The sequence below is a fragment of the Seriola lalandi genome, unplaced genomic scaffold, assembly GCF_002814215.2.
Source record: "Seriola lalandi dorsalis isolate HSWRI2012SDOR001 ecotype SW California unplaced genomic scaffold, Sedor1 jcf7180002054579, whole genome shotgun sequence".
Lineage (NCBI taxonomy): Eukaryota > Metazoa > Chordata > Actinopteri > Carangiformes > Carangidae > Seriola > Seriola lalandi.
Genome location: NW_019525132.1, coordinates 1,015,853 through 1,032,444, shown reverse-complemented (window position 1 = coordinate 1,032,444; position 16,592 = coordinate 1,015,853). Strand labels below are relative to the sequence as shown.

The 16,592-nt window shown below is 40.6% G+C and overlaps 2 protein-coding genes and 1 long non-coding RNA gene across 4 annotated transcripts in view; 1 reads left to right on the top strand and 2 right to left on the bottom strand.

Moving 5' to 3' along the window:
- The window catches only part of LOC147818462 (uncharacterized), a 93,929-nt gene extending 87,294 nt beyond the window's left edge, over positions 1–6,635 (bottom strand). The window contains exon 1 of the long non-coding RNA XR_015437941.1: positions 6,303–6,635. This is a non-coding gene — a long non-coding RNA (uncharacterized LOC147818462). The remainder of the gene's footprint in view (positions 1–6,302) is intronic.
- On the top strand, positions 517–4,488 carry tmem229a (transmembrane protein 229A). 2 transcript variants are annotated; one of them, XM_023417902.2, is made up of 2 exons: positions 517–981; positions 1,129–4,488. In XM_023417902.2, the coding sequence occupies exons 1-2, from the start codon at positions 745–747 to the stop codon at positions 1,828–1,830; spliced, it is 939 nt and encodes a 312-aa protein (XP_023273670.1). In that variant the 5' UTR covers positions 517–744; the 3' UTR covers positions 1,831–4,488. The 2 variants fall into 2 exon arrangements, with proteins under 2 accessions (XP_023273670.1, XP_023273669.1); XM_023417901.2 differs by having other exon boundaries at positions 526–4,488.
- A 385-nt stretch (positions 6,636–7,020) lies between the features above and the next one.
- LOC111663663 (hyaluronidase PH-20-like) lies at positions 7,021–11,945 on the bottom strand. Its single transcript, XM_087177050.1, has 8 exons — positions 11,774–11,945; positions 10,268–11,290; positions 9,847–10,013; positions 9,584–9,752; positions 9,274–9,492; positions 9,028–9,186; positions 8,343–8,432; positions 7,021–8,002 (listed from the first exon to the last, which is right to left on the bottom strand). The coding sequence occupies exons 2-8, from the start codon at positions 11,276–11,278 to the stop codon at positions 7,565–7,567; spliced, it is 2,253 nt and encodes a 750-aa protein (XP_087033176.1). The 5' UTR covers positions 11,279–11,290; positions 11,774–11,945; the 3' UTR covers positions 7,021–7,564.
- Positions 11,946–16,592: the final 4,647 nt, after the last annotated feature.

Below are 16,592 nucleotides of genomic sequence, written 5' to 3'. Positions count from 1 at the left end.
TGATTAACAGACACAGCCGAACTATTGCTTCATTTACTGTAAATACAGTTGAATCTAACATATTTACAACTATTATCAGTATGGTTTTAAAATCAACTCTTATAATATGCAAGTGGAGATGAAGAAGAGGTGACAAGCAGTTATTTGATAAAATAGCCTATGTTTTTATCATAATGTTATTTTGATTAATTAACATCAATTAATAAAAAAAAGAAAAAAGGTAGGCCTACTCTGCGGAGTTTTTGCCCATGCAAGACAACACACGTGCACGAACACAGTGCCATAGGTTTCAGACTTTTCTGGAGATAGGCAGTTTGTGAAGGCAACATCAAACGTGACAATGTAGCTACTTACAAAAACAGGGAAGACGACGACTAACAGCTAAACACGTAGGTAAACAATGCAGGCCCACACTTTAAACCTGAGCTTTGCAAATGTGGAATGACATTCATGAAAGAGTCTGTTAACCCTCTTGGATACGTAGGCTACGAAACGTTTCAATGCTATTTGTGAACTGAACTTTTGTTTGATTACAGGGAAACTCCAGGGGCATCTTTAAGCACTTAAGCGGTGTTCACAAAAATAGGTTTTTCCAAGGAGCACGTGAAAGCAGCAGTCATTCTGAACAGTTGCTAGAGATGCTTGCAGCCGCAGCTCTCTTCAGCGCGCGGCCGCAGCGGAACATTAGAGAAAACAATGTGCAGGAAGAGGACCACTGAATCCCTCCAGACAGAGTGACTGATCATGGCCAGTCGGTGGCAAGACGGTGCTCGCAGCCGTTCAGGAGAGCACGTCGGTGGCCTAAAAACGGCGCGAACACCCCAACAAGAAGAATCGTCTGGAGAGATCGGGGACGCGGCGGAGTCGCTGCGGGAGCTGCCACGATGGATGCGGCTTTACTTCTACGGGATGCATGGTGTTACTCTGGATGTCCTGTTGTCATCGTTACAGGGGGTTTTCAATCATCGGGACCCTAAACTGGTGGGGTTTTCATCTCCATATCTTTGTATCATGCATTCGCTAACCCACTTTGCGCTTGAGAAGATCTACTCACAGAAGAGGTGTTTCCGAGGTCGGCCTGTTGTGTTTCATCTTGTTTTCTATCCGTCTGTCTACATCGGGCTGCAGATCCTGATCGGGAACATCAACACTTTGACCGAGCAGGTGAGGGTAGTATCAGGGACGCAGCTGGCTGTGCACTACATCCTGGCTATCTACTTCGCCCAGGTGTTTCACCGAGGGCTGTCAAGGCTGCAGTATCACCCATGCTGCCCCATTGACCTCCTAAGTAAACCCGGCCCGGAGGACAGCAGTCAGGACCGGACAGGTCCTCAGAGTCTCCCCGGCTTTGTGCGGTTCTTGTTCTTCGGGATGCACGGCTTTCTGGACGAGGTGCTTTTCACCTCTATGTTCAACCTGGTTGAGAAGTCGGACCGGACCCTCAGTGGCCACACGTCCCTGTGGTCTTTCCTGATGTACGGTAGCTGCAGCTTCGTGGTGGAAAAGCTCTACCTTCACCTGCATTTCAGCAGAGGTTGGGGGACGTGGCAGCGCCTCCCGCTCTACATCTGCTTCATCTACGCCTGGGAGTTCTCCTGGGGTCTGGTCCTAAGGCAGTTTGACGCCTGCTCATGGGACTATTCCCACTATCCTCACAACTTCATGGGACTCATTACCCTTCTCTACCTGCCTGGCTGGGTCTGTCTCAGTCTGTATCAGGACGTGCTGTCTAATGTCCTGCTGAGGATCAAGTGCAACAAAGATGCAGATGTGAGTGGGGAGAATGGAGAGGTCAATGGACAGCTGGAGTCAAAGAAAAAAATACTTTAATGTTTCTTTTTGAGGTTTTGGGCAAAGTCTGACCCACATGTGACTAATGATAAACAAGAAGGCATTATTCATTCCTAAAAAGAAAGAACGTGGCATACAGGCCTGGGCGTATTACCCAAAACTGATTTATTGAGAAGAGAAAGTTTGTGTTTGTAACCGGATTCAGTTTGAATAGGTTTACAAGGTTAAATGGTAATGTAGGACCAGGTCAGGCAGTCAACTCAAACCATGGTTTGCATTTGCCCACATATCAAAGTAGGCTATCTAAGATAATAACTTTGGTTCAGACAGGAGATGTTACCATGACAACAAGTGTTGAGATGAGTTGAGATTTTGTGCAGTTAATACTTGCAGAAAGTTGAGATTCAGTTCACTCTGGAATCTGGACACTTGTCACCAGTATGCAGATGAGACATTTTTCAGTTGTCAGTTCTGCAATGCCTGATATTTCTGGGTCCATAAATGGAGATAAAACACAATGTAGGACATGGTTTGTTTGCCTAACCTGTTTAAATTCAGTTAACCTACTGCCATTTTTATCTCTGTTGTAGGATGCAGTTGTAATATTAACCAGTTTTACAAGTCTTCATCACTTTGGACGTGTGAATATTCCATTTTCTTTTAGACACTGCAGTGACGGACCTGCCATCTCATACACTACATGATTGTGACAGGTTTAGTTTGGGTCAGAGCAATTATGTCACTTACATATTCATTGGCATGCTTTAACTGTAGCCCATATCTGCATGCTAAACAAAAAAGTAGATATAAAAATTAAAAAAGAAAAAAAAAAAAAAAAAAAAAAAAAAAAAAACTACTGGAAGGTTTTGTTTCAGGTTTATGATTTAGGGTTTCTTCCCCAAAACACATATTCACCTAAAATTCAAACATCAGTATTTTCAAGACAAGGAAAATGTAAGTTAAGAGGACAGTGTCCACTTGCTCCATATTCCTTCATGCAAATAGTCAGTTTTTAAATGTTGATCTCATTTTATTTTTTAAATTGTTAACGTTACATTTTGGAACATACTCCCAATTGTCACCCAGCTTGTTCATATGATCCCAGAGTAATGCATGACAACTATTAGAGTAGCGGTAAACCCAGTAATATATGTAGCAAGAGAAAAGCTGTAGCTGAATGAGTACGAGGCGCCGAGGGAGATTTACTGTTAATCTTTCATGAACCAAACGTTACTTTGCTGTAGTGCCTTCAGCCTCAGCTGTACTCACAGAAACAACCCACAGGTCTCTTTTCAGCTGAAGTGCTACAGTTGTGGGTTGGGGCCACAGTTCTGCTGTCAATGTACTGTATGAAACATCTGAAACCCATCTGAACATTTGGAGCACAGCTCTCCTGATAAACATAATTTTCTACCATCAGCACCAATGACAGGCTCTCAGTCATTGAGGCTGAGTCCTTTACACTATCAGTAATTATACTACTTCCGCAGCAAAATTATGGGTATTTTTTCTTATCTCCAGTGAAAAGAGCATTAAATAACCAATATCAATACAAATTAAAAATAGAGAAATACAATATTTTGAAAAAGTCAATTAACTTACGGATTACCCTGTCCTTTGAAAACATACTTAAAACTCCCAAGCTTAGTCGCGTCAAATTATTTCTAAAAGCACTGAGCAAGTTTATCTCCAACTGATGCACGTTTCAGTCAAGCAGCCATTTAATTTAAACCCACTGATCAAACTTGAAGTGAATATTGTACAGACTTATAGGTTCAGAGGGAACAGTTTCTAGTAAAAAGTTTTTTTAAACTCCAGTGGTTTGGCTTTATAGTGGTCTTATGCCTTCTGAGCAAACCAATCTAAGTACCTTGCACTGTGACTAAACAAATGGTAGTATATCTTAGCAAACTTGTCAACTTTATACAAGTCACATTGTAAGGTGAATAGACTGTCTTTTGGAGTTGGTTTCTGAAATCAAACTCTGAGTGAGCTGATGAATTTACCAGCAGCTGTAGCTGTTTTAGTCCCACAGTGGTATTTTAAGTAGGTGCTGGAATCAATCCTGTCATTTATGAAGCTGCCCTTTAATCATTTCTATAAAATTAGGAAACAGTTTCTTCTAAATGCAACTCTAAATTCTGATCTTTTTTTTTTATGCCCTCACAGACCAGGGAGTGACAGTGAAAATTGTTGTACATCATTGAAATTTATTAGAATCATTCTCGTTGGATTCTTAAAATATTTTTTTCTTATTCATTAGGGATTTCTATTAAGGAATCAAACTGAATTTTGTCTATGCATATTTAGAAAGATATCTGGCACAAATATTATATCTGGAGAGGTGTCAGAACATATTTCAAATCATGTCTAAATCACAAGTGGTGACTTGTTTTTTGTTCTACTTGGCAGCTATATTAAGGTTCTTTAACACTGTCATTTTCTGAATCACAGCCACATGAGTGTGTGACTTTTTACATCTTTAAGATTTTCCATGGCCGAATAACTGTAATTTAATCACACTTTACTTTTGTGTTGTGTTATTCACTGATTTTAAAAAAAGAGACCAAACTGCTTTTAGAAAAGGGTGTGAAAGGTTGAAATAAAATGCAGATTAAAGTAAAAAATGATGACCGACTTGCAATGGCATGTACTGTACAACTTACAATTTTAATTAAATCTAAAAATTTCTTGTGACATGACTGGCACTCCTTCATTTCATTACTTGAATGTTGACAGGCACCATTCAGTGGGGTTCTGAGCAAATTTGATGAACTCTTTGTCACAAATATTACTTGCTCTTTTCAAGGAGTCCACATTAAAGCTATGATCTCTTTTTTATTTGACAACTCCAGTTGTAAAGGAAAACTATAAAGAAAAATGACGCAGAGCAGGCTAGCAAGTCTTTAGAGAGAAATTGTGAAAGAAGGAAAAACAATTCCCCCTCCTTCTTTTTATTTGGTGCCCTGGGTGTTCCAGCTCTGTTGAAACATTCACCATCATAGGCTACCAACAAGAAAGGCCTGCAACCTATTTTCTGACTGACTCATACCACTGACATGATGTCGTCAACAGTAGGCAGTAGTTTCTTGTACATTTGTGTTTGTCTATAGACTCGTATCTTATCTAAGGCATGAAACAAGTCTCAGCAAAGTACATTTCAAAAACAAAGTCAAGAGACATAAGCAACAGATTATATAACAGGTAATGCTGGCTTTTACGTAGTAGGTTAGTTTCTTGAGAGGAGTAAACATTCCAGTTCCTGGCACACACACAGCTATTTGTGTCATTACAGCTTCCTTATTGAGATGTTGTTGTGATAAATTAAACCAACAGGGAGGAAGCAGTTAAGTTCAACAAAAATGTCTGTTTGTGTCCTGAGCTTGTAGGGAAATTTTAATGTTCTTGTTTAGTTTTTTCAAACTGCATATGTAGAGCATTGTCATGGCAACATGCATTAGTGTGTGTTGGTGGTTGGTTTGTTGGTTGATTGCATAGTTTAGACAAATATGCAACATAGCAGCCATCTGGTCTGCAACAAGCAAAGTTTGCACAAGCTTAAATGTTGTCATTGCAAATGGTGACAACCATATGATAATAACTCAGTAAGACTGAATATTTACCAATTAGCAACCAATAAATTATTAAGCCGGGATGCAAAATCAACAATATGACAAACTGTACTCTTTTTCTACATACCACCAAGGAGATCACTGTGACACAAGCAAACACGCATATTCAGACATCTCATTCTCACCACCCAGAGGACCCTGAGTGAATACACTGATGACCCACAGTATCTGTTAACAACCCCACAATGGGAATACCATACACTAACTCCTCCATAAAGACTGCTGAGCACAAACATGAAAACATGGTTTCACACAAATGGAAACAAGAAGTGAGATGCAACTGTTTGCTGCTGATAATTTATCATTATTACTTCTCCATTTCAACAGCTGAAAAAAATAACCTTGTAATGTATGGTGTAGGCTGACCAGTCCAACTGGTAAAGCTACATTAATTATGTTTTAGTCATAATGACTAACATTATGTGTAATGTGACAGAGGTCGCTAACACATTTGTATCCCAGCTCTTATCAGACTGTTTCCAGTAGCAACAAGCAGCTAAAAAGCTCCAATAAAATCACACTGCACACTACTTTCTCAATACCAAACGGCAGACAAAGTTAGCTATTGGATTCTCAAACATTTAGCAACTGTCAGGAGTTGGTTGAGACCAAAGTTGAGTGAGAGAAATTTTAAATATCAGACTTACATTTGCTGAGCTCACTGTTTGTGTTGTAAAGCACATTCATACATCCCAGCTCTTTATCAGCCTATTTCCACCAGCAGCAGCAAGCTGCAATAGCAACCTGCTAAATATCATAGCCAAAGACAAGTTAGCAATTTGCTGCTCGGGCATCATGCATGCTAAATACACAGTTATTTCTCGGGAGTTGGTGGAGACCAAACGGAGCGAAGGGGATAAATATAAACATTGGACTTACCTTCATCAGGTGGACAGGAACACATCTCCACGAGTGTTAATGCTGGTCCACATCTGCTGGTAAGTAGATAACTGCATGCTAACAACTTAGCTAGCCAAAACAGTTAGACACGGTGATAAAACTTTAGCTTCTTTAGTTCTGCCATCCGGTGGCCCAAAACACACAGGTGTTTTCACTTAATCTGATTAGGCCGCTGTTCAGGTTGAAGCTGAGAGTAACAATGTAGGGAACTATGCACTGCCAGCAAAGTCTATGAGCGAATGGAAATAGTAAAGATATCAGTTGTTTTGCCTTACCGGCTACAACAGCGGTGTAGCTTTTTTATACACAGAGACATGTCTGCCTCCGGGCCACCATATCACAAATACCTGCTCACTGTCACACTGTCATGGTTTTAATGGGACGCTTAATTGTGTAATGTAAAATGTTCAGTGTTGTGTTGTGCTCAGAGTGAGCTACTTTTTTCTGCATCTCTTGATTTGCTAACAATATACCACCATTTAAAACAGAACCAGAATGGTGCCAAATCACTTTAAACTCATTAGCCTAAATTAATTCATGAACTAAGCAAATAAAAGCACATTAACTGAAATGTGCTTTATTTGCTTAGTTTATGAACTGCATTTCGACACTGAATATTGAAAATCCCCAGTTAGCCTATTACTCTGTAAAAAAATTTTCTGTGAAGAGCAAGTTGAACACAGGAACAATAACACTGTTGCGCTCTGTCTCTCTTCATTTATTTACATATACAGTCAAATCATATGCAAATGCCTACTGTGAATAATATGGTGTGTTTGATAAAGTACAGTCAGTGTTTCCTCCAAGTTTGATCTGAGATGAGGGTATACTCAACTGTTGGCAAACCCCTGATGGTAGCCCTGTTCTTTGGCAAGACTATGCAACATGATACCTTCTGTCAGTGGTCACAGCATGAAGGATATAGATGAGGTGATGCTTCCTGAGTACTTTAAATCTTCCAGTGTATTTAAGTGATGGGAGGCCATAGCACAACTATTGAGAAGAAGAGCCCTTCAACCAGTAGCCCCGTGAGCATAGAGGTTGCATTGTGATGGCAATCTGCTTATGTGCGCTCCAGCTGAGCCAAGCCTGCTGTATTTTCATTTTAATCACTGGCCATGCAAATCAAACTATGGGTCAAACATGCAAAGACACCCTTTGATCATCTGGATTTCAGTGTCCAGCCCTAGATTGCAGAATGGTTTGGTTTAAGTGTTGTGTTTCCTGAAAACTGTAACAAGCTAAACTTTCAAGTTCTTTTTAACATTATCCTTAGTAATACTAGCTTGTTGTCTATCATCCAGCACAGTTTTATTCAGAATATGGGCTTTTTTGTGCAGCCCTTGTTTCACACTAAATATCAGGGCCTTCACAAGCTCACTGTATGTCCTGGGAGTGCACCTCAGTCCTTTGTAGCATTGGCAGGTAAATCTCCTGCTCAAAGTCTTCAGGTCTGCAAAGTTAGGTCTCCCTAGAACTAGATAGCGTTTCCGAATATACAAGACCCTGAAATTCTCAGGGTTTAGGTGGAGGTAGTGATTGGAGTTGTAGTTTTTGCGGACACAGCGGCCGTTTCCCTGGCACAGGAAGTTGCTGCAGAGCTGAGCGGCCACAGTGACATTGGTGACGTAAGGGTTGAGGGTGGAGGAGAGGTAGGATGAGAGGGATTCACAAGAGGCCTGGGGAGCAAAGGAAAGAGAGTTGAAGAAGGAACAAGAAAAGCAATTCAACAGTATCATGTAACTATGCCTACTTATGGATAAAGAAAAGCCCATAGTTAGATGAGAAGACTGATGCCACCATCATATCTGTCTTTAAGCAGAATTCAAAACATCACTATCATCGAGTTTATCAAGGATTAACTAATGTCACCACAGTAGCAACCACCACAGTCAATCAGTAGCTATTGTCAGATTAGCAGACTCCTATGTCATCTCGTTGAACCCTTTGTGACTACCTGCCATCAGTGCACTGCCATGTCTTTCAGCATTGCAGTGGAGGTCTGCGGTGTGATGTTACCTGGTCATCATAGTCAGCGCTGGCCCCCCACAACACAGCACCAGACGCTCCCACTGCTGCACTCTCCCCAATGGTGCTGACCAAGTCCCCCTGGACACAAATGGTTAAACATGCTCACTAATACCTCTGTACAAATAAAGGAAAAACAAGGGAAAGGAAACAGCTACAGGCATTCACAAATGAGACAAATACAAATAGACAAACACCAGTCTTGTGCACACGCATGCTGCATGGCCTTTCCTACTGTTCATTTTATACACACTTGGGAATGAAAAAACACACTGTACAAGGTGAGAAGAGAGGATAAGGATTACACGTCCAGGTGAGGGTTACCACCTGGGCAGGGTGTCGTTACACTGAAGAAACCAAACTCCTTTTAAACTGGACCTAAGGCTGGAAACACCCCACCGCTGAGATGAAGAAGTAACCCAAGATGTATCTAATCTTGGCAAGTGTGTGGTCACTCCCTAATGAGTTGTTTCAAAAGATGCAATCTGTTTGGATGGTGGATATAATTATTTATTTATTTAGTAAGATTAGTTAGTGGTTGTTATTAATAAATGCCTCCGAATGACATCCACTCGCACAACTGGGTCGAAAACTCATGCCACGTACCATTTACATAATTCATCTGTGAATGAGGCTTGTATTAAACAAATCAGCATTTAAATTAGGATCTATTTACCTGGCTGAGGAAGCGTCTGTTCTGATCAACAAAAACAGGTCTCATGTAAACAAACACGGGCGCAGTGCCACTCCGTCTTGGCAGGGTGGACACTCTCAAAGCTTCCTGGACACGGTTTCTCACCATCAGTGCAGCTCTGGGATTGTCTGCCAACGAAGCCTGAAACACGACAAGGACACAGGGAAAAATCAGCCTGAGAATAAAAACTGGAGATAAAATTTGAGATGGCATTTTTGTTTAACCAACCTGCAGATAAACAGAGGGGTAGAGGGCAGTGCTGGACTCCCAGAGCCACAGCAGCTCATCATTCTGCATCCTCACCTCCTTGGAGCACCTGCCTGTGTAGTGTGGCTCCAACCAGCCATAGTTATAGCAGTTAGGAAACAGGTAGAAGCCCCAGAGATAGTTGGGTCTCATAGCTCTCCCCATTGCCAACATCCCTGACATCAAACTTCTGGCTGCCAGCTAGAGAGGAAAAGCTATTTATCAATATTTCATTCATTAGCTGTCCAGGGCAAAATAATCAGTCTCACAAGACTTCACAGTCAATTCTGACCTGGAACTGTTGTTTGGCCTTTTCTGTGGCCTGCTGCATTGTGAGGGAGCGGTTTGTCTTCATAACATGTGCCACAGATAAAGTCTGGTAGATTTTCTTAGTGCCCCAATTTCTGTCCCATAGGGGGCGCCATTCCTCCCAGTCTATCACAGCCAAGCCTCGGCTTGTCCTGGATGAAAAACAGGAGGATCAAGTGATTAAAAATCTGTGTCAAATGTGCCAAACAATAAAGGATGATTTTTTTGAGTTGTAGATTAGCTCACTTGGATGGGATGTAGTAGTTAATATCTGCTCTGGCCTTGTTCATGCTGGCTTTCAGGTTACCTCTCTGAGGAATGCCACCATAGAACTGTTTCCTACTCGTGAGGTCTATATGTGGATAAAGACCCAGTCGATCTGTGTAGAACAGAGACAGGAACTGGCCTGGAACCTAAATCAGAAACAGGACAATGTCAATCAGCTTATGAATTTTACTTAGATAGGTATCACACAATGATTTCATTAGGAAGAGCAGCTCAACATCATGCCGAAGACTGAGAATCTTTTTTTTTTTCATACATAGCAAACCAGATATTCAGAAGGTGATATATTTTGCAGTTTGTGTTTCACAGCTTTAGATTTCATGTAAATAAAATAGTGGAATTCAATTTCCAACAGAAAATGTTCAAATATTTGCCCCCTCACCTTAGCAGGTGTGGCCACTCCTTTAAAGGGCGAGGTGTCCAGCGAGATGTTGTATCTGTTACACACCAGACCAGGGATGTTCCAGCTAACAATGAAAGGCTGGTGTTCAAACAGTGGACCTGTGGTGTGAGGGATGGAGCGAAGACGAGGTGGCCTGGGCTGGCGGAAGTTTGTTCCTTCTGAGGGAGGTGGTGAGGTTTTGAGGAGCGGGATGGGTGAAATTTTGGCACGAGGAGTTGGTGAAGTTTTTGGGAATAAAGACAAGAATCTTGTGGGAGACGACAACGTTGAAACAGGAGAGAGAAGCTTGTTTGAAGAATTAGAAGATGGCAAAACTTTTGGAGGTAAAGTCGAGTTGGAGGCTGATGAGACAGGAGAGTGAGGTTTAGAAGGCTGAGGAGGACGTTTTTTAGAAGATGCAGGATACAGAGACATTTTGGATAGAGAAGATTGAAGGTTTTTGTGTGAAGGAGGTGCCATAGTTTTGACGGACAGAGTTAAACGTTTACAGGGGTGAGGTTGCAACCGTGAAATTTGTTTTAGGGGCCGAGGAAGACAGCGCGCTACAGGGTGACAATGGCCTGAACAAGGACTCAGATAGGCTTTTTTGCCGAACTGAGGGGAAACAGCTTTTGTAGAAGCTGTGGGTGAGGTTATGAGGAAGTGTTTGCGGGCTGTTTGGTCAAAGAGTGACTCTTTTGACAAAGAAGATGGGGTAACGGCTGTAAGAGAAAAGTAGTTTGAGGACTGTTTGGGTGGTGAGGATGTTTTGATTTCAGAATCGGTAAAAGCAGTAGAAATGGTAGCTGGCAGGATGGAGGTTGATTTGTTTGTGTCGCCAACGAGAGGAGTCCCAGCTTTTGGTGTTCTAAGGGCGGCTAACGCGAGAGCAGGCCAGACAGAAACGGTTATTACAGTGAAGAAGAAGAGGGGCAGAGGGGGAAAGATCGATTGTGGGAGTGAAAGAAGAAGCAGCACAAAGCTTCTGCTCTTCCCTGTGATGGAAACCATCCTTTCACCTGCCTGAAGACAAAGAGTGTAAAACAAAAACAAACAGAGCCCATTTAACTCCACATCAGCTTTATATGCCATGATACCAAATCCATCAGAAAATATATGGAAACAAGCAAGATAATTGAGGCTTTTCAAGATAAGTTATGCAGTGACAGTCTGATTTCTTTTGACTCGTCTGTTTCTTTAGTTATTTTATTTTTATCTATATCTAAATGTATCATTTATAGCATCATTAATTTTTGCCATTATTTGAAAGCTCTGCCGCAAAGAGAAGGAAACATAACATAATAAATAAACAACAATAAACATTATTTCACTGTCCTTGCCTTGCCAAAAATAAACCACAAACTACAGCACGGATGTAAACGGATCTCTCTTATCTGCTGTAGATCTTCTCAAATATAGATGACACCACTTTTATCAACTTATCGACACAAAACTGACTTAAACAATATGTAAAAAAAATTTAAAAAATTAAAAAAAATACAATACCTGGACATGCCTTCAGAGGAACCATCTCACCATAACGTGTGTTGACTAGAGCACGAAGAGTGAGAGTATCCTTACAGAAACGACACTGTGAGAGGAGAGGCATGGTGGGGGCCTGAGCTGTGTACAAGGATGCACTCTGCTCTCTGTTGTTTGTGTCAGAAACACGCCTTGTTTTGTTCACCATGTGCCAAGTTTGACTTGGAGCAGAAGAGGACGGCACACCAGGGTGTGAGGTTATGGAGCGTGCAGTGACTTCATAGTGCAGCACACTGAGTTGGGCGTCAGTATGGAGCTCAGACTGCTATGTTACCGCGCTGGCGTCGATGCTGGTGCTCTTTACCTGGGTTGGGACAAACAAAGAATGACAGTAATAGAGGCAACTGGGATTTTTTAACTCTCTCAATGAAATTCAATTCAATTCAATTCAGTATTCAAAAACTACATCTGCAGTTGATGTCATCCTCTTTTCGTCTTAAAACAACCTGTACTTTAATAGCGTCTAAAATGGTTTGACTGTGAGGGTTGTGGGTTCAACACCATACAGACACATAGTACAGTCTGACAGATTAAATCTTTTTCTTCAGCAAAAGATGAAATGTTGAGAAAGAAAAATAGGTGGCTCAAGACAGTGAAGACGGTAAATAACACTCCTCTCAGGTGGCAGGGTGGTCTAAAGAAAAATGCATCATATAGTAGATGCTATCAAACAGCAAAATTCCTTACACTCTCGCTTTACAGTTAGGAGACAGGAAAGTTTGACATCTAGGTGTTAAGACAGGAGTCGTGTACAGATGATATTAATAACGGCAATTCTCTTTCCTATGCGACTGTAATTAATCTGACACACACTGAAGATTACAGACGGAAATAACTAAAAATAGAACAACTAGTGGCACTTTCTCCTCTATGTTACAAACAACTGTACATTGTCTGGGATATGTTTACCATGTATGTACTGCATGTGTTTATGTGTCTAGCCAGGGACATGTAATACCAAATGGTGGTTATTTCACAAGTTAGTGACACGGTGTGAACAGTGGGACAGTGACCTTTGACCTGACTAGTTGTTTTTCTGGAGGGTGGTATGTGTACCTATGTGTATTTCTGTTAAAATAACACTGTGAGCACAGTAGTAAAGTAAACAAATTTATGTCTGAGTAAAAACTAAATAGAAGTAAAGGTGTCATGACTGTGAGAGGACTGAATGTGTTCACTGTATGTAACTTAGACTATAACTTTCCCTTGATAAATTACATCTATTAGAAATCAATAATCAATTCCTCTCTAGATAGGATCAATAGAGCTGTTATGATAATGATCAAATGTAATGTTCAGGATGGTTCTGCACCCCACTATAGCACAAATTAGATTAGATTAGATTGGATTACATTACATTACATTAGATTAGATTAGATACATTAGATTAGATTAGATCAGATTACATTAGATCAGATTACATTAGATCAGATAACATTATATTAGAACTATTTTTTCTGGCCAGCTCAAACTCTGTACTTAAGACTGTAATAATTTTTGGTTAACCATGGATTAAACATGTTGGGGTGAAACAAAAATGTACTGATGCAACATAAGATAAGTATATTCCGTCCCTTTCTATATTTTTCTGTTGTCCTGGATAGGTGGGCATCCTGCAGTCAGATGATAGATCTCAACCTAATCAGTAATAGTTCAGTACACACAGTACACACTGACAAAACAAACACATGAGATGAACTAATTCCTTGGCATTCCTACAAAGCTAAAGGAAGCCTCAACCACCAAGTTCTGAGTCCATGTCTACAAATGCTTTGCACGGCTGCAGGAGCTGCATTGTTAACACCGCAACCTCCATTGTTAAGACTGTTAACACTTTAATAATTGCTCCAACAGATGGGCGGTGACTCTTCACTCATCATCATTCTCCTCGCTGTATGACCACACATGGAGGCAGCATTATGCAGCCCAGCATGAAGTGGCTCTTGGGTTTTGGTCTACATACATTAACCAATGTGCTGAGTGCGCCCCTCAGCGTTAGTGGTATAATATCTGGTGTAATGCTGCCATCTTGTGGTTTAGCTGCACAAATGGTGTAAGGTATAATGAGTAACCCAAACAACACCAGTTATAAAAAAAAAAATGTCATTAATGTGCACCAACATATGTAATGTATAGTATAGCTGATGGTTCAGTCCTGGCCAAAGCAAAGCAATGTTTACTCGTGACCCCTTCTCACAAGCATATGTCTAAAGCTGTTACGAATAGTCAATCAATATGTCTATAAATTACTTTTCAAATTGTTTCATTTAAACCACTTTAGAAGTCCTAATGGGTGAAAGCATTCAGTATTTCACAATAAAAAAGAAAAAGCTAATATTGTACTAGAATTTGAAAAAATACAAGTTTTGCACGACAGGATTATGTTTGTTTCTTGGCTTTGGATTTTGTTTATCATCACAGAATAATACTGTGATCGCTTTTGGGGGACCTGACGCCCAAGTTAGGAATCACATGGCCTAGTTACCATTCTCTTACATTACCATCATCACTGTATTTATAACAAACTGAAGCATTGTATGTATGTTAGAGTATACCAGAAAGCACTGTCAGACAATAACTGATAATCATTCCTTAGACTTTTTTCTGTGAATCAGTGTGTATGAATGTATAAGGCAAAGCTGTGTTATCATCAAATCCTTAATCAGAAGTAAAATGCCACTCTTGGCACACCACAATACTTGCCTGCTTGAATATATTTCTTTTTAGGTGACCCCCGTCATGATATTTCCAAAATCCATATTGTAGAACATGCTGAAGAGATGTGGAAAGGCCAACTTCATTAAATATTCATACAGAGGCCTATGGGGGATGTCTTCCTCCAGAATCCAAAATATAATATTCATGTTGTCCTCTTCCCTCCTTCTCTCATAACCTCAATTCTCTTTTGTTGTGGAAAGTGGGTCAAACGAATGTTTCACAAGGGCAGCCCCAGAAGGTTTGTCTGCACTGGTACAAATAACCCTCAAAACAAATACACCGTAAACACCCTACACCACACAGAGCTTTCCGTCCCTTAAATACACATTTGCATACATGCGTAAACACACTTAAAACATTACCAACACACATACTTTAACACATATTCACATGTATTGAAATGACTTCCCTGCTCATGCTCACACCTAACGCATTCCTGTCAGCATTGCTCAGAGAAGTCAGTGAGGTATCTTACACAACCAACAGTATCTGTTCTCAGTTCAGTTCTCGTTATTGGGTGAGTAAGTGCATACCAGGCAGTGTAAGCTGTCAGCATCATTGAGTTGTTGTGAATAGAGCATCTGTATCCTTCTCAGAACACGGATGGATGCACAATTTACTTCTTCATTTACATAATTACTTACTTAAGTTTTGGGAAATGTTTTGGGAAATTTGGGGTTTATGCATCGGACTGAAAGCGTCCACACATTGTCACAAGTTGAGGAAAAAAAGACGTTTAGAAAGCGTTTGCATTAACCAAAAGGAACTGAACCCGTCTAAGTTCTCTTTTACTCACATTAAAGTAAGGAAGATTTTCTTTGTCATTGGCATTAGGGGTTTTGCACCATGGTAATGAAAAGTACCACAGTCGTCTTCATAGTCACACCATCAACATCATCTTGAAAAACAAAGTTCCTGGGGTAAGACCAGTAAATGGGCTGTTTCTCAGTAATATCAAGTTTGACTGTTTCTCTTTCTATCTAAGGCTCATTTCCCTTGACTCTTATTTCCCACCCTCTGTCCATCTGCTTTTCTCTTTCTCTCCCACCCTTCTTTCTTGTCATTCACTGCTCTAGAATTGTTACACTCCCTTGCATGAATAACATAGATGTTCTCATAACCACTTATTCAGGGTGAATCATTTCTAACATGTCTACACCTCACTGAACCAAGGCTAGGCGGAGTAGTGCAGCATTTCCCGAGGTGTTTCTCCGCCTGTCGGTCGGGTTTTTCAAGTTCGACAAGACTCCGTCGAAGAGCAGGGGATTTGGCTGAACCAGGTTGTGCATGTGGAAGTAAGTGCAGAAGAGCAGGTACAGGACGTGTTGAACTTATATTTAAATGAAGGCTTTGGGGGAAAATTTCAAAGCATGATAAGAACCATATTTAACCATCAGCGAGAGATTCATTGATTAATTATATGAGAAAGTAGGAACACATTTTGTCCATATGCCATCATACTGTAGTGTTCCCTTAAATAACAATGCGCAAATATTGTAATACAGTATTTAAAAAAAAAAAGGTTCATATTCATCCATCAAATTCTGACAAACTGAACAGAAGGGAGGCAGTAATATGGGCCATTCTTGCTGTGTTTGGTGAATGCGCTGTGTCATTCACAACAGGTGTTACTAGTGACATTAGAAGCTGTCATCCAGCTCCACAGGAACTTTCTTTACTGACCCAGGAAGAGAAGATAAATGATCTGAGGTTGTGACAAACATGCTGTATGCACACACTCACACGCACGCATCTACAAACACATGATCGTGTGCACATTGTTCATGTATATATGCAAATAATTAGGTATAGACCTTTACAGATATGCAAATAATCACACTCAGGAACATTGTGAAAGAACGATGGTCTTTTTTCCACAAGTATTGTGTAATAAAGGAGCAAAAGATAGCCAGAAAAATATTTTCTTCAATGAAAGGCTAAAGGAAACCTCTCTATTACACACTGACAGACAGCTTGGCTACAATTTTAATGAAATTTGCTCCTCAATAATTTAGCATGAGGTGACATTTCACACCAGTCTGATGGACTGTGTTTACATTATTTG

What these genes read in the sequence shown, in the direction of transcription:
- tmem229a (XM_023417901.2), top strand. Translation starts at nt 745, where the DNA reads ATGGCCAGTCGGTGGCAAGACGGTGCTCGCAGCCGTTCAGGAGAGCAC.
- LOC111663663 (XM_087177050.1), bottom strand. Translation starts at nt 11,278, where the DNA reads ATGGTTTCCATCACAGGGAAGAGCAGAAGCTTTGTGCTGCTTCTTCTT. An exon ending in AACTACTACATCCCATCCAA is followed by an intron (nt 9,753 to 9,846) that starts GTGAGCTAATCT and finishes TTTTTCATCCAG; the next exon opens with GACAAGCCGAGGCTTGGCTG. An exon ending in GCGCTGACTATGATGACCAG is followed by an intron (nt 8,003 to 8,342) that starts GTAACATCACAC and finishes TTTGCTCCCCAG; the next exon opens with GCCTCTTGTGAATCCCTCTC.